General features: G+C 45.1%; 1 protein-coding gene across 2 annotated transcripts in view; it reads right to left on the bottom strand.

Moving 5' to 3' along the window:
- Window positions 1-25,345, bottom strand: part of LOC311525979 (vascular endothelial growth factor receptor kdr-like) — a 182,288-nt gene that overhangs the window by 90,091 nt on the left and 66,852 nt on the right. For both annotated transcript variants that reach the window (XM_084638534.1, XM_084638535.1), the window contains exons 4-9: window positions 14,023-14,150; window positions 8,337-8,499; window positions 6,477-6,613; window positions 4,529-4,709; window positions 3,621-3,738; window positions 667-842 (exon numbers count right to left, since the gene is read on the bottom strand). In XM_084638534.1, coding sequence (XP_084494660.1) covers window positions 667-842; window positions 3,621-3,738; window positions 4,529-4,709; window positions 6,477-6,613; window positions 8,337-8,499; window positions 14,023-14,150 — 903 coding nt within the window. The remainder of the gene's footprint in view (window positions 1-666; window positions 843-3,620; window positions 3,739-4,528; window positions 4,710-6,476; window positions 6,614-8,336; window positions 8,500-14,022; window positions 14,151-25,345) is intronic.

Below are 25,345 nucleotides of genomic sequence, written 5' to 3'. Positions count from 1 at the left end.
GACCATCCATTATCTGACATTCTGTAATGTGTGTTACATAGCAGCCTGTGATGGTGATGCAAGATACATTTTAATACAAGATGACCAGGCACTGTGTATTATTTGTTACATATACATTTTTCTAGAGCGACCAGAGCAATCTGGAATGTCAGACCCTGTTCTAAAAGTGCACCCCACTGTCTTAGGGCAGTGTGGACTGGAACCTATTGGCATTCCCTTTTAGATTGAATTGGTTCTTGAATGAACTGCCGCTGTCCATGCATGCACTGATCAGTACCTCATAAAACTACAGAGTTTATGTGGCATGTGTTCTCCACTCCCACATACTTCAAGGTAATCCCTGGGAAAACCCTTCAGGAGCACAAAATCATCTTTAGAGGGGACTCACAGGCCTGGAATTCATTGTTGCTTTTGCAACAGGGCAACCCTCAACTTCCCACTTCTGAGGAAGTCTCATCAGCCCTTATCCAGCGGTACTTTGCCCCAGTCTGAACTCTGAAAACCCTGGGCAGCCTATGTTGGTGCTCTCTGAATCTGACATCATATCAATTAAACAGAGAAATGTCAAAGGCTGCTCAATGTTCCCACTTGGCCTGGCGAGCAAAATGGCATCGTGAGTGAAATGAGAGAGAGCAACAGAATTATTTGGAAACATCAGGTGCTTACCTGTCACTACCAGCTGGATGGTGAGGTTCTCATGTAGGCCATGTTTAGTGTTGCTCAGGACTATGGTGTAGTTCCCAGCATGCTCTGGTCTCAAATCCCTTATGCCCAGCTTGTACTTCATTGGATCTGGTACATAGCAAGTGTGGTTCTCCTTGATTGGCTTGCCATCTTTATACCTGTTTTGAAGAGTGAGGGAAGTTCAAACGAAGACTGTCAGCACTGCATGCAGGCAAGCCCTAGTACAGAGCAGAGGGGCTGGCCATTATCCAAATTCAGATTTAACTAGGTACATTGTTATTGCTGTCCTATGGGAATATCTGTAGGGAATCCCACTGGCCCATCAGTGCTTGCACTGAAAAAAAACAACAACCGTACATGCACTCCCCTTACCCATCCTCGCCAAATTGATGGGAATACATTGGCTTCTTTGTTTTCCATATTTTAGCCAGCAACAGTGAAAGGAGATGATCAGAAGGCTGCCCATTCAAGGACTCTCTGTGATGAAAGTAACTGGCCTCTGTATTGAGAGCACCACTTGAACACACAAATCCTGGGCCACATACTCAAAAGTGTGTGTCCAACATTGCACAAGCAAGTTTCTAGGTGCTTTAAACTGAGATGGACACATGCCAACAACATCTGCATGTGGAAATTGGGTAGACAACTAACCCTCTGATGAGCATAACAAATATGCAGTGCAAGTGTTGCAATATGCACAGCAAATTGTGGATTTGCAAAAGCTTGGGCCACCAGTTTTGGAGCAAGCGAATTAAGGGAACAGATTATAATTAATTGTTGTTATTATTATTACTCATTATTGCAATGAGTGTGCATGGCCCTTTACAGCACTGGAAACATCCAAAGTCTGTGCCACAGGAGCTTACAATCAATTTAAAAGTGACTGAGGCCACTTTGAAAATTTGGCTGTGTACATGCAGGGGACGTGTTTTTATTCTGTTTGGACAAATATTCTGAACATCTCTGTTTCCTCCCAGGGAGCATTTGTTATCTTGAACCTTCATCAACAAAGAGTGGGGTAGAAGAATCTGAATAAGGTTCCTCTAGTTCATAGATAAAACCACCTGCAAGTAGCAGGTGATGTTGTTTGGATGCTTTTGGACTTCAAATATTTGATGGGCAAGACACTACAACCCACAGGTCAGGCTGATGAACTTCTCAGGGACTCCAGCTGGAGAAATGTGACTGTGTTCAGTCTGAGAGTTTTGAAAGTCTCCTGGACAGTAATTTAAACAACTGCACTAAAGAGGACTCCAACATCAACATCTCACTGCTGCAGCATAGAACACACAGGGCAGACAATGTTGGTGGTCTCAGACTACTCCCAAATATGGCAATTTCCTTTCTCAACCTCTGCATGAAGTATGATCATTGCTGTAGAAAGAAAAGGGGAAAGTCCCCACTTCATCCCATAAAATATCCCCAGCTCTTTAAAAAACACCCCCAGCAACAGCTGGCTAATTTCTCTTATGATTTGAATTGAACCTAATGGAATTTCATACAACTTTACTATTTAAAAACAAAACCAAATCCCAAACAGTACCTACTCCCCCTTCTGTCTGCCAATCCTGCCACTGAGTCATTTGGACTCAGCACTTCTTGTTGGCCAACGAAAAATGCATTGTGGAGGTGCCAACTCACCACAGCATCATGGCAAGGTACGCTGAGTGTGGCAGAAGGCTTTCACAGATCTGAGCATGCTTTTGAGCAGCTGTCTGGTTTCTAGGCAATGGAATAGGGGATAGAATGCTGGTGGTCTTGGCCAACATTTCCCCTCGCCATAAGAAGAGGCAGAGAGGAAGGGGAGAGAGAGGGGAGAAAGAAGTCAAAGGGGAGATGGTGGAAGTTAGTGCCTCCTATGGTTGTTGAAGTGCTGCATCTTGTATTAAATAGTGATGTGTTAGTGCCTTTGATTGGCCCATAGGATTTGGCATGATTCCCCTTTGTTTGCTCTGTGTGTGTGTGTGTGTGTGTGTGTGTAGGGTTGTGATGGATACCACACTCTTGGCATTGGTGGATTGAGGAGAGACATGGTGGAGTTCTGTGGATCCATCAGATGATATTGCTTGAGTCACTTAACTGAATACATAGGGGGAACAAAGGCCATAATTAAGTTCATCTATTGCATCACTGGCCATAAAGGACTTTTCTTCATTGACAGAGGAAGGTCTAATAGGTCTTTTGCCCTTCCAGCATCTATGATTTCATGAAGCAGTCTAGAAACATTTGAGCTCTATTCTATTTTGGGATGATTCTGTGGATAGATCAGTATTTCCTGCATGCCCCTTGCTTCATTATTTATTTATTTATTACTGCCTAAAAAACAGGATCCTCAGAGATCATCTGGTCCTGACTCCCCACCTGCAGCCAAAGTCCTAACCCTCTGCAGCTCGCAGCTGCAGAAAGTATTCCCACATGGATTAGGACTTCAGATGGGGAAGCAGTGGCAGGAGCAGATAGATCCACTTTCAGGAGAATGTCCTGAGTCATAAATGAGCTGAAGAGGCAGACGTTGTCATGCAGAGAATGTTTCTCACAGCTTTCTGGGAGGCACTGGCTCCTTTTAAGATCAGCTCTGCTAATGGTAACACTGACAACGCTCTCTTGTACTTTTCCCTTTGCACATGACTGAGCAGATCCTCGCATTTCTGCTATGGGGTAGGGATGTATCGTTATCCCCAGGCTGTCAGTGGAGAAACTGAGGGGTGAAGTGACTTGCCCAAGATCATATCACACAATGAGTCTGTGGCAGTGCTGACAACAGAACCCAGATTTCATTGTTTCCTAGACCAGCAATTTAGTCACAAGGCCACCCCTCTACCATGTCTGCCATGTCTTGTCTGCCATGTCTGAAGAAAGTGGCAGGTATATCTTTTCTTATCCCTTTCAGAAGATCACATTTTCCTGATCCTGCACAAGAGGCAGATGATGCTCACCAGGTAACAGTGGGGCGGGGAAAGGCATCCACCTTCACAGCTAGTTTCAGTAACTTGTGTCCTGCTATCCCCTCATAGTAGGGTCCTTTCTTATAGGAAACTCTCAGGAAAGCTTTGTCTGAAACAAATATTTTAAAAAAAGTCACACAAAGGAAGAGTCTTGTCAGGCTATAAATACCCACAGCCCTAAATACAATATGCTCTGGAATGGGTTTCAGCATGATAGATCAGGAGAAGCTACAGACAATCGAATGGAATGACAAGCTGCCAGTAAGCTTCAGCCGTAGCTGTATCTGTTCTGTACCAGAACTAGAGACAGGCTCTCGCTGCACATTTTGGTTCTAGTGGCAGTGGTGGCCATTTAAAAATCAACCACTGCCAACAGCTACTACACAGTGGCATCTGATGATAACCCACGTTATCCATGGAACAGGAAATATTTGCAGTAACTGGGGTGTCCCTTGGCAAAAGTTGATGTTTTCACCTCAAAGGGCCAGATTTTCAAGGGCAGAGCACCCACAATGGGGGCCAGACTTTGAGAGGTGCTCAGCATTTCAGATGTGCTCATTTGAGCATTTCAGAGGTGCTCATTTGCACGGCTGCTTCCCATAGCTCCTAGTGGCCGGGAACAGTGAACCGCGGCCACTGGGAGTTGTGGGCAGCCGTGCAAATGTAAACAAACTGTCTGGTGGCCTGCCAGCGGATTTCTCTGGTGGGCAACGTGCGGAACCCCGGGCTGCAGGTTGCCCACCACTGGTTTATGTCCTAAAGCATGAGGATTGATAGGCCACTCTTGTGACTGTATCCTAGCTGGTGTCATTGCTAATGAACACCTACATAATAAATATGTCCATCTCCTTAACAGTCCTGCTTCCCAGACACTATTCTGATTTAGATACAGAACTTACTGTATACTGTGATTGTAACATTGGCCTTCAGTCCCATTACATTGGTCTCCAGTCCTGTTACGTTGACCACTCTGCATACGTACAAGCCACTGTCTTCCATGGTAATGTTCTGGATGGTCAGATTACTGAAGCCTTTATACACTGACTGACTTTTGTTCAAAATTGGTATAGGCTTATGATCCTGGATGACAGAAGAAAGAAAAAAAGAAAAGGGTCAACTTTTTGCTTATTCTGTTTCAAATACCCTTCAGTTAAGAGAGATATACTCCAAAGACCTAGGCTGAAACATTTACACTTTCCCCCCAGAGAGTAGATTACTAATAATACACAAGAAGTCACAGCAGACAGACCTTTTCAGGGATCTTTTAATGTCCATAGACCTACAAACTAATGAAATCAAGTAACTCTTCACTAGTACCATGCAAGTGGGTAAATTAGTGGACGTACCACAAGAACAGAACCAATCAGGGGCTAATATCCTGACCCTGTTGAAATCAATGGCAAAACTCCCATTGACTTCTGTGGGGCCAGGATTTCATCTGTGTTATTTTGGGACTCCCAGCTGTAGTGTACATTTAATTCTTGGTCAGTATCAGTCTGTCTGGGGAAGAAAAAATAATACCTTAAATAGTAAAAGATCTATTTAGTAACCACATCCCAATGGAAAAGCCCTTTAGAACATGATACAGAACTGTAAATTTCAATAGAAATTTTGACCCTATAATATTTAATAGGGATCTGTACACCTCCTACATAGAACTCGAGCAGATGGTTCAAAGAAAGACAATAGAAAGAAGATCAACTTCTACTTCATTCTACAGATTTCAAAGAGAAAATTCTGTAGAACCACACTGGTTTCATCCTGATAAAATTCTACAGGTATTTCCCACCCAGGCTGTAGTTTTTGTTATTTTTCTTTTCTTGTCTTTTTTTTAAAAAAATTCTTTCATGAGTTTTGCCAAGAACCTTTTGAGGGGTCCCAAGTCATTAGATAACATGGAACATTCTTGTTTGCTGTGCAAGCCTGCAGAAGCCCAGAAATCATCAAATTTAGGGATTTACACAGGACAGAAATGGAATATTTTTTAAATTGTATTGAATTGGGATACTGATCTGGGGCTCTTTCTCCACAAGGAGAACTTTTAGAATTGCTGCTTCTTAGAAATATGTATTTACCCTAATTTTAAGAGCTGTTAGTTTTAGGGCTCAATCCACATGCTGCTGCCAGTGACTTTAATGAGAATGCAGGGGGCTCAGCAGCTAACAAGAGGAGAGGTTTAATTAGGGATGAATGAACCAACCCTGAACAAGACTTTATATTATGTGGGCTCCACCCCTGTGATTCCCAAGAGGGTGTTGAAGGGGCTTAGCACCTTGCAGGAAGTGCTCAGCATGCTGTGAGGGGTCAAACCCAAAAGACCCCCCTGCCCTACACTCCATTAGCAGAGCCTGAATCCTCACTTAGAACTTGAACCAAATTTTAGTGAGGCTTGAGAAAGGCCGTTTTGTTTTTGATGAATTTTTACACAGTGAACAAATGTCTAGATTTATGGATAGCTGGATGGTCAGACAGACAGTCTGCCAAATCTGCGGCTGCTCGATTCCCCATTGTCAGCGAGGATCATACGGTGGGATGAAGTGATGTGGGAAAGGCTATTCTTTCCCTGCAGAACGAAAAATGCCTGGTGATGCTGCAAAAATCCAGTTAGGAGATTTGCAGCCCAATTTTGCCAGAGCAAGAGGCTCAGAGAGTTCCCATAAGCAACCTGAGTTTTCAGCTCATCCAAACTGAAAAGACAGTCATGTGGGCCTCTCCCATTGCTTGTCTTAAGAACGACAAATGAAAGCAAAATTAGGACTTACTAAACCATAAGAACAGAACTTTCATTTCCATACAGTCGACTACCCTGATGCAACCAGAGACAGCCTTAAATTGTCAGCTACTCACTCTCCCCCCAGGGCACTGCCATTCAAATTCAATCCGTCCATTGAAAAAGGTCTCTGCGCTGCATTCCAGGCTGAGGGTATCTCCAACCAGCAGCTTTCTGGGGTTTGCTTTCAGAGCCAGGTTCTGTATTCTGCCCTCTGAAATGAAAGGAACAAAGGTAAGACTTCCCCCCAATCTACTTCAGCTGAATTTAAGAGGAGACCCAAATTTCAAATCCTTCCTCAAGATCTTGCTCCTCCTCTGAGGAGGGCAGGACATTAGCCTGCTAATGACCTCCGTGGGAGCTGCTGGGCACTCAGGCACTTTTGAAAATGAGATCACTGATGTAGGGACGTTAATCTCATTGGTCTATTGTCTGGGTTATGCAGGAGGCCGGATAGGATGATCGGAGTATGTGCCCTTCTGGACGTAAAATCTTCTTTACTCCTGCATTCAGGCTCCAGCCCTCGATCACTGGCCACATAATCACACTGATATCGTCCTCGTCTGTCCTTTCTTAGTCCCTGTCTAGGGTGCAATTTTCAAAAATGACTAGTACTGTTGAGCGCCTCAGTTTGGGGATACTAGAAAGGGGCCTGATTTTCACAAAGTGCTGAGCACCCGCCCTCTGAAAACCAGCTGCCCTCCACACCGGGCACTCCTAAGCCCCTACTCAATTGTTAAAATCTTGGTCTGATGTTAGCTTGTTAAACACCTTGGGGTAGGGATCAGGTCCTTTTATTGACGGTGTGAAGTATCTAGCACACTCTTGAGATCAGTAAGATAGTAAGGCTACTACCTAGTTCTTACATGGCACTTTGCAAAGGCAGTCAGTACCATTATCATCCCCATTTTATAGTTGGGGAAACTGAGGTACAGAGATGGCAAGTGACTTGCGCACGGTCACATAGCAGGCCACTGGAAGAGCAGGGAATAGAACTCCTGAGTCCAGTCTAGTGCACCATCCACTAGGTCAGGGTGCTTCCCTATTATAGGGAATAGGGGTGGATCCTATATTGGCCCTTAAGAGGTGGGACCGATGACCTTCTTTGATTTTGTGTCATTTGTAGGAAATAATTACTCTAAGCACTGTAAAAAGAGCTATCCAGAACCTCCATCTGGCTGCCATACAAATTTCCTTGCCTGTTATTTTAAATGCTAGTTGTTGAGAAGGGTACCATGACCTAGTGGAAATGAAGTCACAGCGAACCCTGCCTAGTAAAATTTAAAATTTATGAGGAGGTGAAGAAAATATACACAAAACAAGGAGCACATTATTCAAAATGGGCTAAAACAAAGCCTCAGTCCCAAACACCTCAGTGTTCAAAATCCAGAGTTGATTTCTGCAGCTGGAGCCCATCTCGAAACACAATGGAGACGTTGTGGTAAAGAGCCAAGAGAAACCAAACAAAAACCGTGAGGTTTGCAAATGAGCATTTACATGAGATTTTATATCATGATCTTGTAAGTTCCACAAATACCAGAAATGGGCAGACAAGGCCACTGCTTGGATTTGCAAATCCCAAAGCAGTGGTTATTTGAATGTAGGTTCCACTTTATCCAAACCAACAAAGCTTTGGTGGGATTTGAGGAAAATATTTCAGTTCTGTCCCATCTCTAAACTGGGCAATTTTTCAAAACCAGGGGTGGATCAGATCCAAGTTCTATTTGATCTGAACCACCAAAGCTCAAAGGGGAAGGTGGGTGTGCATAAAATGTTCCAGTTTTGACTCATCTCTAATACATACTAGCTATAAACCCCAAGAGTTATCTTGGAACTAGGCTAACCAAGGAATAATAACCACAAGGCTTAGCTAAGCACTAGAATTGTTTCTGTTCCATTGAGTAGCAGTTACTGCTCAGCACACAGGGGTCACTCACCCACTTTCTGTGGCATGTAGTAGGATGAGGACTCAATTCCGTTTACTTTGGCTGTACACTTGAGTATGCCTTTGAAGAAGTGGAAAGGAGGAGAGGGGATGACAAATCCTCTCTTGGGGTCCCACACCATCCTCCAGTAGCTGAACTCTGAAGAAGAAGGAAGCTGAAAAAGAAGAGGCAGATAGAGACTGCTGAGATTTTCCCCTTGCTCACACAGCAGAGAGAGAAGTAGCCATACCTCCTCTTCTTTGGAGACAAGATACATACTTAATCCATTCAGAATCAATGGTGCAATCTCAAGAGGTACAAACAAGTAAGCCCCTAAGGCAGGAATGATAGCCTTGTGTTTAAGGAACAGAGCTGGGTTATATTCTGGGCTCCTACAGACTTTGTGTGATCTTGGGCAAATAACAGGTTAATCTGTTAGAGCCTCACTTTCCCCATCTGTATAATGAGGATAATAATACCAACCTTGTAGGGAGACTTGGGGTTACATTTTCTAAAGTGACTCAGGCACTTTGGAGCTAACCATAAAAACCTGATGGGAAGTAGGCAGTTTTAGAGATGAGTATACTAGAGCCTAACTGGACCTATACCAACCATTGGAGGTTGAATGTTATCAAAGATTTTGTTCCACTTAAATGAGACTGAGGACTGAGGGGATGAGATTGCCTACAATGGCATGTGGCCCACCTGTGCCTGCTAATAGCAAAAATATGCAACAGCTGGAGATGGGGCACTAGATGGGGAGGGCTCTGTATTACTACAGAGAATTCTTTTCCAGGTGTCTGGCTGGTGGGTCTTGCCCACATGCTCAGCATTCAACTGATCGCCATATTTAGGGTTGGGAAGGATTTTCCCCCAGGTCAGATTGGCAGAGACCTAAGGGTTTTCACCTTCTTCTGCAGCATGGGACACAGGGCACTTGCTGGTTTAAACTAGAGTAAATGGTGGATTCTCTGTAAGTTGAAGTCTTCAGATCATGATTTGAGGACTTCAATAACTCAGCCAGAGGTTAGGGGTCTGTGACAGGAGTGGGTGATTGAGGTTCTGTGGCTTGCAAGGTGCAGGAGGTCAGACCAGATGATCATGATGGTTCCTTCTGGCCTTAGAATTTAAGAAAATATTAATTAAAAATAAAGAAAATCTAATGAATACTGTACACAAATACAGTATATGTACTAAAAAAGAAAAGGAGTACTTGTGCATCCGATGAAGTGAGCTGTAGCTCATGAAAGCTTATGCTCAAATAAATTTGTTAGTCTCTAAGGTGCCACAAGTCCTCCTTTTCTTTTTGCGAATACAGACTAACACGGCTGCTACTCGGAAACCTGAGTATATGTACTATATATGTAGATTTTGTATGCTGTACAGCATCCATTTGAGCCAGACTAGCCATTTTTAGGTGGGGGATGATTGGTATTTTATGGATAACATGCAGTACAGACTCCCCATTAACTAAAAAACCTTGTGATTTTTTTAAAAATCGACCTTGAAAAATTCTGGATTTAAATTGTAGAAAAAAATTAGGTATGGAAAATCAAACACTAATAGTGAGGTGGGTGGGTGGGTGGGTGGGTGGAATGACTGCCACTCACTGAGGTTCACCCATCCCTGCCCATTTTATAGCTGGCAAATGGAGGCACAGAATGGCTAAAGGAGTTATTCAATATCGCACAGTGAGTCTCTGACAGAATCGGGAACAGATACCAGGAGTCCAGACCCTTAATCTCCAGCTCTAGCCACTGGACCACATATCAAATGCTAAATCCATCTCCACCTCTGAGAGCAGAGACTGTTCAGAAGTGGTGGCTGGAAAGAAAGTAACTCTAGATGACAATATAACACAGGCTTGGGATGACCACAGAGCACCTGCAGTTGCCACATAATAACTAACAATGTGCCTACCCCCCAGAGAAAAGAAAGGTGCTAGTGTTTATAATGTGCCTTTCAAAACTAAATCAAGAGGAGAGTTTCACCAAGGAAGTTTTGGATTTTCATGAGCCAGCACAACAAGTGGGAACATCACTTGTGACATAACTAGTCCTGCTATTGTTCTCATGACTGTGCTGCACTCTTCTGTACCCAACAAGGAATGATTTGGGGTGGTGTGAATGACAGGTGCAATTTAAACAGTGTTTGGGAGAAATGATTCTGCGTGGAATGAATTCCAGCTCCCAACTTTGGGAGCTGTTGCTTGTAATATTGGAGGTGAAATTATGACACTGATTGGCCTGACATCACGTTAGTTCACTTACTTTTCATATTCACCATGGAGCGGAACAAAGTCAAATGTGTTGTTACTACACAGTAGCAATTAGGAGGTGGAGGTGGGATAAGACAGGTCATCCCTTGTAGAACAATAGAGCACTAGGAATTATGGATTTCAGATCTGGATCTGAACTTCCTTAAAGTGGTTTAAGATTTGCTGTATGGATTCAGGACTTTTATAGGGCTAGAACTAAGACCTGAAGTTTGGATTAGATCTTGACTTCCACAGAAGTCAGGGGTTCAGATCCAGTCTAGATATATAGAGATGGTTCGTTGCGCAGTGGCCTTCTCGGTATGCAGGTGCCCATCTAGCAAATAGCACTCTCAAAACTAGCACTTAATCGATACCTTTCTTGGCAGTTACAACAAAGAGGCCAATGACAGGGGTGGGCTATGGAGGCTGGAATTGCCCTCTGAGGGTTTCCTCCAAGTTCGTAATGAGACACATGGGCAGAGCAGTATGTGGCAAAATAAAAAAGCCACTGCTTTTGCGGTACCCGTTCAGTGGATAAATAGATCGTTCAGAGCTGTCAACTCTGTCATGCAGCATTAAATACATGTTAGAAGCTTAAATTGCAAGTCCAGCCCTAGGATTCTCGTGACTCAGATGAGATGTGGTTAGCTAGGATCTGTTTAGTATTAGCAAACTGCACCCTTTCTCATAAATATTTAAAGGAGAGAGTGCAATCATTTTAAAGTATAATGGTAATTTAAGGAACTTAATTTATGATGGAAAAAGTACATTTGCTACAAGAATAATAAAGTGTAAGAAAGCTGAATTTCATGGTTTCAGGGTATGTATGCTTGATGGCTAGAAGAAAAGAAGAAAAAATAGCCCCACTGAAGAGACGCCTTACAGCAGTGCACACATATTACATTTCTTCATAAAATATATATTTATCCAAAAAAGAAAAGAAAAAAAGGAGCTGACCCCATGTTAAGGTTCCATTCAGTATTTTTCCTCTGTATTGCCTATTGGAGATTAATTCTGGGAAAGGATGTTCTAAATTTGTCTGGTCACTTTATTCCCCCTGCCCTCCAAGCTTCCTCTTTACACAGGAAGCAGCCACTGTGGCTCCACATAGCAGCAGGAATTTCCCAGGCAAGGGAAAACAACGAGTGGGGTTTCCATATAAGGAAGTTTGGGATGGCATGAGAGGCTCTCTAGGTGTAAACACACCTATACAAGTGGGTGCATCCTCTCTGACGGCGATGTCTCCCTCACCCACAGCCACCTTCCTTTTGGGCTATAAATTCCACTCCCACGCCCATCCGCCTGTTAAAGCAGAAAATCCTTGGATCAGATTCCTTTACAGTTCACAGGGGAAATGTGCTGAGATTTCATTCATCTCCATTGCCAAATGGGTATCATCAGCTTGTAGGGAAATGAAGGACATTTGCTTGTGTACCGAGAAATGGCTGGTGGAGAGACTGACTCAACACCAGGTGGAGAAAGGATAATGCCTTGTAAACAGGGGGATAACCCTTCAAACCCAAGGACTTCAGGGCTTGGTCCAAGCTTATAGAGCTATGTTCATCCTTGGGGTAAGTCCAGTGAAGTCAGCAGAGATACTCCAGGGATAAATTTGGCCCTCTAATGCTTTAATAAGAGGGGACTTTCTCAATGAGCCCACTAAGGATGAGGGGAAGGTATGGGCGCGCACTGCTTATTCCAGTCAGGGGAAGGAACGGGATTCTGAAAGTGGAGGAGGAGGAGATGCACTCAACCCCGTTTCTCCTCACTTTATCCCCTGCCCATTGTACATAAACAGCGACGTCAGTTGGAGTTTGGCCACTGGCTTCAATGGAAGCAGGGGCGGCATCTCAGGCAATCATTTCAGGTGCTGGTTGCTTCCTGGGAGGGGGAGACATAGAATCTTATCATAGAATCTCAGGGTTGGAAGGGACCTCCGGAGGTCATCTAGTCCAACCCCCTGCTCAAAGCAGGACCAATCCCCAATACTGCAGTCAAGAGGAGGGGAGAGTGTTCAGCACCTCCCAGGAGGGGCTCACTGTGTCACAGGATTAGGCCCTACATTTATATGTTTGGCTTGTAAAAAAAAATGCAGTTAATGCAGCAAAAAGATTTTAGCTGCACTTTCCCTGGAGATCGGGCATTTGCACCACCAAACCCACCAGCCCAGTTGGTAGCTACTGGCCCCCTTGTCAGCACTGCCAGTAGAGAGGCAGAAGATTGCATTGGCAGGGAGAATTAGCTCCTTTCCTATGCCAAGAGGAGGACTCTCCAGAACAGGCTGAGGCAAATTGGCAAGGGCAGAGTGAAGGAAATGGCATTGCCACTTCTCATGCTGTGTCTCTTCCAGGGGTGGTAGGACAGTTTCCATCTTCAGTCCAACATGCAAATAGAAAGAAGCATGATCTAATATTTAGAGCACAAGGTAGGGAGCCAGGAGACCGGAGCTCTATTCCTGGCTCTGCCTCTCCATGGGCTTCAGCTATCTCTTACTGAAGTCAATGAAGACACCTTGATTGAGTTCAGTGGGCGAGAATCAGGCTCTATGGCTTTAATCCTTTCATCGCCCTCTCTAATAGGCAAAACTGGCTCTGGACTCCTTGGACCAAATGCAGTCCTGGCATAAGCAGGTACAAACTCTAGTGAGGGCAGGGGAAGCTGCACCAATTTACACCGGAGTTTGGCACTTTGCTGCAAAATGTGAAATAGAACAGACAGGTGTAAGAGTGCTGAGCAGGTACCAGGCTACAAAACTGGCTAGCTTTCCGTCTGAAAGACAGAGCCAAATTCTTCACAGAATATTTTATTTTCCAAAATAATTAGCATCTTGTCCTCTGTCTTTGCCAACATATTTAGAAACATCAAGAAATAAATTGGGGGAAATAATTTGCATAAACTCAGTCTAACACTAACAAAGGCCACATGTGGGGGTCAGTAATAAAGCACTGTGAAGAAGGATTAAGGTAGATTTTGGAGGCTTTTTCCATTCTTCTAGTCCAGGTGGGCAAACTTTTTGGCCTGAGGGCCACATCTGGGTGTGGAAAATGTATGGTGGGCCATGAATGCTCACGGTTCCTGGCCAATGGGAGCTGCAGGGGTGGCGCTTGGAGCAATGGCAGTGTGTGGAGCCCCCTGGCTGCTCCTACACATAGGAGCCATAGGGGGACATGCTGCTGCTTTGGGGAGCCACACGGAACCACAGCACATGCAGAGCGGGGCAAGCCCCTGACCCCGCTCCCTGTTGGGAGCTCGAGCGCCAGATTAAAACGTCTGAAGGGCCAGATGCGGCCCCCAGACCGTAGTTTGCCCATCCCTGTTCTAGTCCCACTTTCCTTTGCTCTAAAGCTCACCCACCTTCACAAGCTCTTTTTTATAGTTGTTTACCTGGCTTTGACTCTCCAGATCTCTAAGGGGTTGGGTTAATCTGAAATTTCCACTTACCTGTCGAAGCTTGGGTTTGATATCTGGTGAGGTGACGCGGCAGGGTATGACAACCACTTCAGTAGTATTCAATACATATATCACTTTGGGATATTCAGGGTGAATCTGAACAAATGGATTCTGGTTGTCTGCAAGAGACAGAACAGAACGGTATTGGTTTGCAAAATTGTCCCTTGGGTATGATTGGCATTGCAACCTTGTCATAGTAATCTTCTGTTTAGGTAGGATCTTATAATGCACCCACACCGCCCTCCTTAGGAACATGAGGAGTTACACCTGTTACGGTATTACTTATTCATGGAAAGCAGTGTAGTCTAGAGGTTACAGCCAAAGACTAAAAATCAGTGCTCCTTGCTTCTAATTCTGTCTCTTACAGACTTGATATGTGACCTTGAACATGTCACTGTCCCTCAGTTTTCCAGATCTGCAAAATGAGGGCAAAAATACTGACCTAACTCACAGGAATACTGAGACACTTAATGAAAAGTGCTTTGAGATCCTTGGATGGAAGGTGTTATCCTAGTCCAAACTTCAAAGCTGTTTATATTATTATCATCATAAACAGAAAGCTTTGCTGAGGATTGCACTCCTGTATTGACCTAACCATTTATTTGTATCACACTGCTTTTCAAATTCACTTTGTGAATGGAAAAGCCCTATCAGCTACAGCTCTGGAAGACTGTGGAATACTCCCCATAGGGAAGTGGTGGAAGCCCTGATGCCAGAGACATCTAAAACCAGACTAGAAGAATCTGTTTTGCACTGGGAAGGGGATAAGTTAGTTGACCTTGCAGATCTGTAGGGCTTCCTTTATGTTTGCTATAATGTATCAGATTGGAGCTGACTGAATAGTAAAAATAAAAATGAAATTTGTGACTGTTTTAGCAAATAAAATTGCTGAGTTTGGTGTGCTGTGTTTCATGGGGATTTACTATTCATTATTTGTGAGTATTCAGATAAGCATCAGGGAGTCATGAAAATGTTTGTGAATCCCTAAAATTTCCTGAATTTTATTACAAACGGTGATTCATCGAAAAATTTGTATTGAAATTAGGATATTGCTTATCCACTGTCTATTATTGTCCTGTTAAAAAGTTTCAGGAACCAATCAGGTAGGAGAAACTAAATCATCTGACTTATTTGCCAACCGCACTTTACATGAATTGTAAGCTGTTTGGGGCAGAGGACTTTTTGTTATGTGTATGTACATTGCGTAGCAACATGAGGCCCTATCCTTGGTTGGCACCTCTAAGTGCTACTTTCGCACAAAATAATAACTATCATGTACAATGAATAGTGAATAACTCAAGTGAAGGGTTTGAACAACCCACAGCCTGAAAAGTTATTCTGCCATTGCATTCTGTGAACATTTATGGATAATGAATTTGCCCAGAGGAAATTAGGATCTGTATTCAAATGAATGCTTAACTACCCTAAAATGGGGCTATGTTTGGGATGAATATTATCTGTAAGGACTATCTCACAGGTCACTTTAGTCTGGTGTCCTGCCTTTAGCAGTGGCCAAATACCTGATGACAATAAAAATACCCATAGTGCACCTGGCCAGTTGGCCAATGAACTATACCAAGGGAAAATATTCCTTCCTGAGCCACTCAGGTGATTGGTTTCTGTCCTGAACCATGGAATTTGTTTACCTTTATATCCTAGGGTTCTGTTTTCTTCTCCTTATGCACAAAAGACATGAAATGCTTTTATGGAGAGGTAAAAGAGACCACTAATTAGTTTGCAGAAATACAAATGCTATTTGTCTACAACTTGTCCCAGTGCCCCATGGTCCTGTGCCAATACATTAAATAGTCTTGGGCATAATTACCAAATCAAGATGGCAACATTATTTATAAAAGTTTGGTGCCTCTTCCCACCCTCCAGCAGAAAGAGGTTTTCCAAAGAACAGGGAAGAGATAGTAGAGTCCTTGGTGTGGTTGTTATTTGACTTTGTATCCACCTGCCACATTCAGTGCTGAGGTTGTAGTATTTTTTCAGGAGGTGTTTTGCTGGACAGTTCCCCGATGTGGACCTGAGCCAGCTGCGGCCATGCTGTGGGTCTTTTATTCTGGTGTAGACGTTCCCTGAATGTCGATCATTTCACTGCTGTGAATCTGGTCAGCATATTAGTCATATTTATCAGAACCAGAAGCTCAGTTCTGCTGGTGCTTGGTGGTGGTCATTAATGACCATCAGAGTATACAGGAAATGAGATTTGGGTTGCCCTTTCCTTCCAAAAACACAATACAGGTGACAAAAGAAAACACAGAACTGACTTGTATTTTCTCACCTGGGTTGGGTTTTCTACCCCATGACTGCGAATTCATTTGGGAATATCACTGTTCACTCCTTGGCTCAAGTGATTGCTCTTTGCTTAAAGAATGTCACTGAAAAACACAAATGCTACCACTGATCTATGGAACTAATCTTCAAATAATAACCAGCTCTCCTCTGCAGCCAGGATTCCTTCCATCTATCAGAGAAAATTCAGCTCTTAAAAATACAAGTGTGTGTGTGTGCGCGTGAGAGAGAGGAGCATTATATAGGAAAGTGGATTTTTGGGGGTTTTTTGATAGCTTACTTAGTTCAAGTTTTTTACTTGCTGGACTAGCAGTAGCAAGCCTAGTGATTCAGGAGTACTGTCCAACTTGGTTACCTAGACGCAGAACCAGAGAATGTGCCGATGTGACTACTTTTGTGTGTACCCGAAAAGGTCAAATGTATATGGACAATGCTTTACAAAAGGCACTTGGGTCACTGTGCAAAGACCAATAACACAGGATTAATGTCCAGGGAGCTACTACAAACAGCTGATCACAAGCTCTTCAAAGCCCTGTCTGTACACTTCCTGAGCAACAGTGAATTTAATGTGAGGGATCAAAATAGGAGGCAAAGAATTCAAGCCAGAATGACATCTCTCATTTCAAACTATGTCCTTTCATTTCAGCTTCCGTTCTCTGGCAATGATGGAACTGATTGCTCCCTGCTTTGTGTTGGTCTATAAGGAAATACATGCTTTGGAGCAGGGGAGGGCCGAAGGAAATATTATGGACGGGATGTTAATTAGAACCAAAATCCTGGATAAAGGAAGTTTTAGGCACACATCTGAATTTTCTGTCTGGCCCTTATCGCTACACTGGGTTGAACCAAACCATTAGCAGAAATTGGGGAAATTTGAAGCCAGATCAGAACTCCATGGCTAGGGCCTAACTCTAGTATTCATATTAATGGGAGTGTCATCTCCCATGGAATGGCACAGCAATAGGTTGTAGCAATGAATTTTAAAGGCACATGTCCCATTTTGTCCAGTGCTGTTTGCAAAGTGGATCTGCTACATTCACATATTTAGTCATGTTATGGGGCATGTGTCCATGCTTAATATCTGCAGTGAGTTTTCATCCTACTTTGTACCTCTGCAATGTCACTCTCTGGCTAATCGGTACTAGCGAGCATCCTGCTTTAAAAGCAGGGACACCCTGAGCAAGTTGTGAAAGTCTTTTCCACCTGCAGGCATGACCTGTCCTTGTATTTAGTTATGGTAAAAACAAAAGTCACTGAGTTCATATATGTTTGCACCAACAGTAAAACTTCATCTGATTTCTAATTGCTTTTTAATGGCAGCCTGACCTGAATTGCCATTTTATGTACATGTCTAGCCAGTGGCTAGGATTAAACTATCCCAGAGCATGAGCTGCAGCCTCACTTGGAAGCCAAATTATATTAATCCATTCTCTGCAATGACAACCTGAAATCTGGATGGTGTTTAAAAATGTCTATGGAGTTGAGTAATAGATAAGTTGGCAAAGGCGCTTTTTGGGTTATTAGTGACTTGGCTGGGAGAGGAGTTGATGACCTGAGATGGGATAGGCTGTTAATCCCAGTGTGCACTTAATCAGGATCATTATTCTTACTATATTTAGAAATGGGGAAAAAATCAGGGTGTTGATATTTTTATGGGTGATTGTTTTTCACATGGGACATAGAGTTTTTCTGGAGAATTACTGCCCTGTGCATTAGGCAGATTACTGGAATTCCTATCACAGTGCTTCATTCAATTTATAAAGTCTAAGCAGGAGCCACTCTTCATCACAGCTCTGCTCCTCTCACGCTGCAGTACAGTCATAAGGCCCAATCCTGGAATCTTTACTTATGCTGAAGTCAGTGGACTGCTCCTGGGTCGAAGATGCTAGTATGGATTATGTTGGCAGGATCTGGCCCCGAATACTGAATTTATGGCATAAGATTTATGGCAAGAGACCATAAACACAGGGTCGTGATTTAAGTCTGGCTTTCAGTGGAAAGTGCATCTGGGAGTGAGGAGGAAAGGCATTACAGCCATAAATTCAGGAACTGATAGCAGAAGGTAGGATGAGTGAAGCTAGGGAGACAATGCTTTGTGCATGAAAGGTCCTCAGTGTACATCTATGAAAATCTCTCTTTAGTGTATGGGGGTGGGAAATCAGATCATGAAGACCTGAAGAATAACTGCATGGTTAGCAACAGAGCAAATCTTCATTCTGTTTGGTTCCCATTTGTCTTCTCCTGTGCTGAGTTCTGAGCACAGGCACCGACTTTTCGATATGCTGGGAGGTGCCTGACCACTGGTTCTGTCCCAGGCCCCGCCCCCACTCCACCCCTTCCCTAAGGCCCTACCCTTACTCTTCCTGCCCCCGTTCCACCCCTGCCCCGCCTCTTCCCGTCCCATTCCACCCACTCTCCTGAGCGCACCACACCCTCTCTCCTCCCTGCCAGTGCCTCCTGCACGCCATGAAACAGCTGCTCGCGGTGGGCGGGAGGCTTGGGGGGGAGGCGAGGTGGGGAGCTGATGGCGGGGGAAATGGAGAACCATTTTTTCCTCGCGGGTGCTCCAGCCCCGGAGCACCCATGGAGTCAGCGCCTATGGGTCTGAGCCTTTACTACTGCTCCTCTGAGGAAAAGCTCTATGAAGAAACGCAACCCTGAGGCAAGCAGACTGGAGGGGAGACACCCCCCCACCTGGCATAGAGCTGGAAACTGGACACTTCACTTTACAGATAAACTAAGCTGGGACATTTTAGCTTTGTCTACATTGGACTCTTTTACCCAGAGCTAACTGATTGCCAATTACCCTAAGGTGGTTAACATGTTTGTAAAGACTGGTGTGGACACTGTCTTTACAAACATGTTAACCATCTAAGGGTACGTCTTCACTAGCAATGTTAGAGCACTGCTGCAGCAGCTGTTTAACACGGCTGTGTAGTCGTGGCACGGCGCTGGGAGAGAGCTGGTGCACTGTCTAAGCTGCCATGTTACAGCACTGAAACTTGCAGTGGGGGCGGGGGGCACACCCCTGAGCGAGAAAGTTGCAGCTCTGTAAAGTGGCACAGTGTAGACAAGGCCTCAGTTAACTGGCAATCAATGAACTCCAAGTAGAAAACAAACAAGTTGAATGTAGACATGCCCTTCCTTAAGTAAAGGATGAGTGGCTACTTGCCTTCACTCTGTCCTCAGAGAGGATCTATAGTCCAAGCCTATGAGCCAGCTGGTATAAATCAGTGTAGCCCCACTGACACCGTTTGAGGATCTGGGGCATGTGTACTGTGGGTATCTTCACAGAACAATAACAGAGATGCACACACTTTCTCACCCACCCACATCTTGTGAGCAGCTGCATGTCAGAAATCGATGGGAGTGGAATGAACTCAGCACCTTCCAAGACTGAACTGATACAGAAAAAATATTGGAGAATAAATGTGCCGTCTTTTATGTCAAAGGGGTGACATTTTCCCCTGCAGTCAGGCATGGCAATTTCTCCTGAGTTAGGAAGGTGATTTGCTCCCTGGATTCTATCTTACAGAAACACCGTTCCATCCTATAGGATTGTAGCAGGGTGACTACCCCGCTCTTGCCCTGCAGGGGTTAAAGCAGCCCTGGAGAGGGCTGTGAATGGGAAAAGCAGGCTGATTGGGAAAGCAGCCACAGCTGTGGCCAGCTTAATCAGGATCCAGCAGGCCTTTATAAGAGGGCTGTGGGCCAGAAGTGAACACAGACTCTCTTTCTAGCTTCCTAGAGAGAGAAGGACCTGGCTGCCTGGGAAGCGAAGAAGGGTACCTAGAGTGGAGCAGGGCTGCGGAAGGGCAGAGGGAGCTGAGCAGCTCCAGTTGAGCAAACCCCCAGGCTGCAGGCCTAGTGAAAGGCCTATGAAGGGTCCTTGGGCTGCAGAGGGGCAGCCTAGAGATAGGCAAAGGCAGCTGGTCCAAACTTGCCTTGCCGATGATGAGTGGTTCATAGACTGCAGTCTGCCCGAGGGAGCGGGAGCTAGATGGTGACTGGCAGTGGCCAATGAGGCAAGGTGCGGGTAGAGGGTTGGGGGAATCCCCTGGGTGGGGAGACTCGGATTGTGGGTTACTGCTGGGGCGGAACCCTGACAAGGAGGGCACTGGGGTCTGGGAGGGACACGTGGGCCAGTGGCAGGCGAGACACCGGCCTGCAGAGGGCGCTCCTGGCTAGAAGAGCTAATTCCCAGAATGACTGACAGGAGGCGCCGCATCGGTGAGTCGTCGCCCCGTGACAAGGATCTTAAAACAAAAAGAATTTACTGTGGGCTGTAAAACTCGTTACACATGCAGAAAGACAAGAGCTGAAGAATGTTAGTGACTTATCAGCTGTTGCTGTAGCCCCAAGGCGAGGGAAAGGCCCCTTCTCTTGGGTCCCGCAGACTGGCTGTCTAGCTCTACAGGTCAGTGGAAGTTTGCAGGAAGCTGCCGTCAGGGCAGGGTGTTACTGTTTACCCAACGCAGCTCAAGCTCCAAGCAGGAACATACTGCTTCCCCAGCTCTTCTATTTGTGTAACAGGCAGGATAGCTCAGGGGAAGAGGGCCCGGTGTCTAGCTGCAGTCACAGAGCCAGGCATAGGCGTCAAGTATGTTGCAGACAAAAGAAATTCAAAGATCAAGTGCCTACTAGACCCTTGTTTAACTTAAGACAGAAAAGCCCCTAATGTTTAAACTTTTATTATGTCCAGTAAAAGATTAATTGTTATTTGGGATGATCTTAGGGAGGGTCCCTTTTGACTCAGCTGTAGAATAGCAACTGCCAAGCCAGGGACCAAAATGTTCCCATCCCAGTTCAAGCCTTTACTCTGACAGCACGCACAGTGCGAACACAGCAAGGCCCAGCCCAGATGTGGCGCTCGTCTGGCCATTGATTACATCTGTTCTATTGTCTGGTTCAGTGTTGTTGTAGCTGTTTTGGTCCCAGGATATGAGGGACAAGATGGGTGAGGGAATATCTGTTATGGGACCAACTTCTGTTGGTTGAAGGGACAAGATTTTGAGCTTCATGGAGCTCTTCCTCTGGGGAAGGTAACCCAGGAGCTCAAGGTAAATACAAGATGGGACAGACTGTTAAGCATAAGAGACTCACATGTTGTAGGAGAGGACTTAAAATGAAGTGGGTAGTACGCAGCAGGATGTGTTACAAATTGTTGTAATGATCAATAAAACTAGTGTCTCTATTAAGTCCATGGCTTTTAGTGTCCAGCAGAGTTATCAGTTTAAGTTCCCAGGCCTGTCTTCTGAAGGTGTTGTGCTGGCTTCCTTCAAGGACTGAGAGATGAGATATGGAGTGATCGCTTTGGGGAAAGTGCTCACTCGTGGGTGAGAGGGTGTTTTTATCTTATTTCTGTGTGAAATTTGAGAGTGTGGTGATTGTCTGGTTTCATCCACATAGTTGATGTCGGGGCATTTGACGCACTGTTGAGGTGCACCATATGTTATAATATGCATGTGTAGGACCCATGGATCTTGAAGGTATGTTGCAGGGGGTGTTGATCATCATAGCAGTGGAGACATGTCTGCAAGTTTTGCATCTGTTCTGGCAGGGTCTGGTGACACTTTGAGTTGGTGTGTCCTGGTCTGTGGGGAGCTTGCTTCTGATGATGAGCTTGGTGAGGCTGGGCATTGAAGGCCAGAAGAGGGAGTTCAGGAAAGATTTCTTTCAGGAGGTGGTCCCCATCAAGTGTGGGTTGTAATTGTTTGATGTCACATGTGGATGCCAGTGTGGGATGGTAGGTGAGAGCTAGGGGTATGTGGTCAGTGGGATTTTTTTTCCAGATTGAAGTAGGTTCTCTCTGCATTTTATGGCTCATTGCAACAACATGTAACACACTCTGCAGCCTCCTACCCTCTTTTATCCTATGACGGCAGAGGAGTTAATTGCCCACTTCAGTTTAAGTGGCTTCCAACAACATGTGTCAACTCCTTATGTTTAACAATCTGTCCCCCTTCTGTTTAGCTTGGGCACTCTGGTTACCTTCCCCAGACCTGAGGAAGAGCTCTGTGAAACTCGAAATCCTGTCCCTTCCAATACAAAATATTACCTCCTCACTCACCGTGTCTCTAGTTGGGTGGCACCTGCAGCCTGGGTTAATGTCTTCTGTGGACTAGGCTATAGTAAACTTATTTTCACTGGATACCTAAACCAGAATTTGAAACCCTTTTTCCCCAAAAGGCTCAGAGTCCATTCCTGGCAAGCTGCTGAACCCAGTGGGACTTGAAAGCAGGCAGCATCACACAGCAAGAGCTCAGCGTCTGGCAAAATCAGATCCCTTGCGAAGCAGTATCTCACACAGTTCTCAGGAGTCAAGAACTGAAGGCCCTGTGGTTTCAGAACTTCCTCAGAGGGGCACACAAAGGGTTTCTTGTAAGATTTTCAGTATTTTGTTTCTGGTCTGGTTGCGTGTACCATGAGAACAGTTTGTTTTGTGATATCTGTATCATTTTTAAGGCAAGGGGATAACACCACCTCTGAGGTAGGTCAATGTAGTTAGGTTGACATAGTGGCCATGTCGACACTGTGTTGCTTACATCGATTGTTGCTGCCTTTCAGAAGCTGTCCCACAATGCCTCACACTGACCTTTAAATTGGTGCAAGGACGGACACAGTAAACACAAGGAGTGTAGTGTGGACATGCAAAAGTGATTTAATTACCGTGGTGACTGTACGTTGACGTAACTCAGGTCGACATACTTTGTAGTGTAGACTGACCCTTAAATTTGTAGTTCTTATGAAACGTGTGAAAGCTCCCTCTAATATAGAAGGGTGTTTTTACAGTACCACTTGGCCTGGAACATCATCAGCCAGAATTTGTCTCCCAAGTTGACAGCAGCCTGAGTAATTGCTAATTATGGCATAGCTAGATGTGTCTGGTTTTGGGTGTCACTTAGATATTTCAGAGTAACAGCCGTGTTAGTCTGTATTCGCAAAAAGAAAAGGAGTACTTGTGGCACCTTAGAGACTAACCAATTTATTTGAGCATGAGCTTTCGTGAGCTACAGCTCACTTCATTAGATCTTTGTTATCACTGAGGAGGACAGGATCACATCCTCCTGCAGTTCAGTCAACTGCAGTCACTTAGTGGCAGTAACTCATGCTGTACTGTCTTGTCCTAGCTTACACACTAACTCAACCTGAGAGTGCCTCTTAGGATCTGAGAGACTGTTCAGAAATGAAGGTACTCTCCTCCTTCCTGGATCAGGACAGTAATGATCCCATGCCCGGAAAGATTATATTGGCGGCCTGCAGCAAAATCTAAGCTACATTCCCATTCTGCGCAAGTCTAATTCTCACTAGAACATGCCTGCCAAACCCTTCCGTCACTGTGTGAGAACCAGCTACTTATCTGCTTGGCTCAGGGCTGAGTGAACAGGGAGCACTAGCCTACCTCAGCTGGCTGAGTGTCTGGCAGAAAAGTGCAGCTGTCTCCACAAAAACAACAAAACCAAAGAAACCCAACCCGCCGGCCTCCAGCCGCTGTTCTCATTGGTAGTCTCCATTGCAAAGCAAGCCAAAGTCAGTCCTGTCACCCTCGCCCTGTGTGTCTGCATCTCACATTCAGATTATCGCTGCAAGCTGTCAAGAGAATTAGGGAGGCAGAAATCAGCTTCAAAGAATGTCAGAACCAAAGATGAGCTAATGTGAGCGGTGCTTTCATGCTCTCCCATCCTCTCCAGCCATCTTTCAGTGAGGAAGAATTGAGGGAGGGGGTTTCCTGTACCAGAACTGAAAGCATGTTACATTTGGCATATAAAGAAGAGACAAGGGTGGATTTGATCTGTTGCTTGGTCCAGTGTTTATACCCACCCCCTCCTCCCACGGTTTGCCTCAGTGGGGAATTGCTCTTGTGACTGACTGGGCATTTCTTGCTGTTCCAGCTCAGCAGCAGCGAGATGTGTGCTTTGGCAGTCGGCAGTCCTGGCTGGGTGTTTCCCTTCTAGCTGGCTCAGGGGGAAGGAGAGGAAAAGGGAAACTTTAGATGTTCTCTAGGAGGTTTTTTGCAAAAAGGACTGAGCTGTTCCGTGTGAAGCCAGGGTGATGGTGGTGGTGTGAAGGGTCCGGTGAGGTTGGAGCCTCGAGGCAAGCTGGATAGCTGGGATGCTGGGCTTTCTAAAATACCTGACCGAGTTTGCGAGAAGGAAGCCACTTAGAACTCAGCTGGTGCCTCGTGAAACGATCTGGAAGAGCACTAGAGGCACCACATGTGCTAAAGTGGGAGTGCAGACAGAAAAAGGAGATGGTAAAAAGGGCACGACAAGGCCACATACAGATTCTCTCCATCGCTTCCCCATCCTTTTTGATCAGTTTAAAAAATCAAAGGCTGACTGCTCTACCTGCCAGCCCTACAAAGCTTGTGCTGATACCTGGAAGCCTTGCTGGGCTCATTGTGGCTCGTGGGTTATCAGTGCAGCTGATCAAATGACGTTCTGTGAATTATATTGGCTGTGCTTTTCCTCTCTGTCCCGCTCCCAAGTTCCCTTTCCCTGTGAGGGTCTTAATTATTCATATGAATTTACTGAGTAGTTGGAATGAACCATTTTCTGTCAGTGGGTTGTTTGCAAATGGGTTTGCGGCAGTGAGTTGCTGCTCACAATGAGTCACTGGTTTCCTAGACACATGATATTGATTTTGGTCCCTGATTGGATGCCTGAAACTTTTTTAATAGGAAAATAATGAATAATGAAAGCTGTTGTTCAGCACAATTGCCCTAGTTCCCACAAGAAGACTGGTGTAGTCACATATAGAGCTGTCATGGTCTAAAACAGGGGTCTCAAACTCAAATGACCATGAGGGCCACATGAGGACTAGTACACTAGTCTGAGGGCTGCAACACTGATCCCTGCACCCCCCCCCCAGGGAGCACAGGGTGCGGCAGGGGATTGGGGTGCAGCAGGGGGCTCAGGGCAGGGGGTTGGGGTGCAGGAGGGGTGCAGCGGGGGACTCAGGGCAGGGGGTTGGGCTTCAGGAGGGGTGTGGGGTGCTGCAGGAGGGATTTGGGGGG

The sequence above is a fragment of the Lepidochelys olivacea genome (genome assembly GCF_965140295.1).
Source record: "Lepidochelys olivacea isolate rLepOli2 genome assembly, chromosome: 9".
NCBI classification, from domain to species: domain Eukaryota; kingdom Metazoa; phylum Chordata; order Testudines; family Cheloniidae; genus Lepidochelys; species Lepidochelys olivacea.
This window is presented reverse-complemented; position numbering and strand designations above follow the sequence as displayed.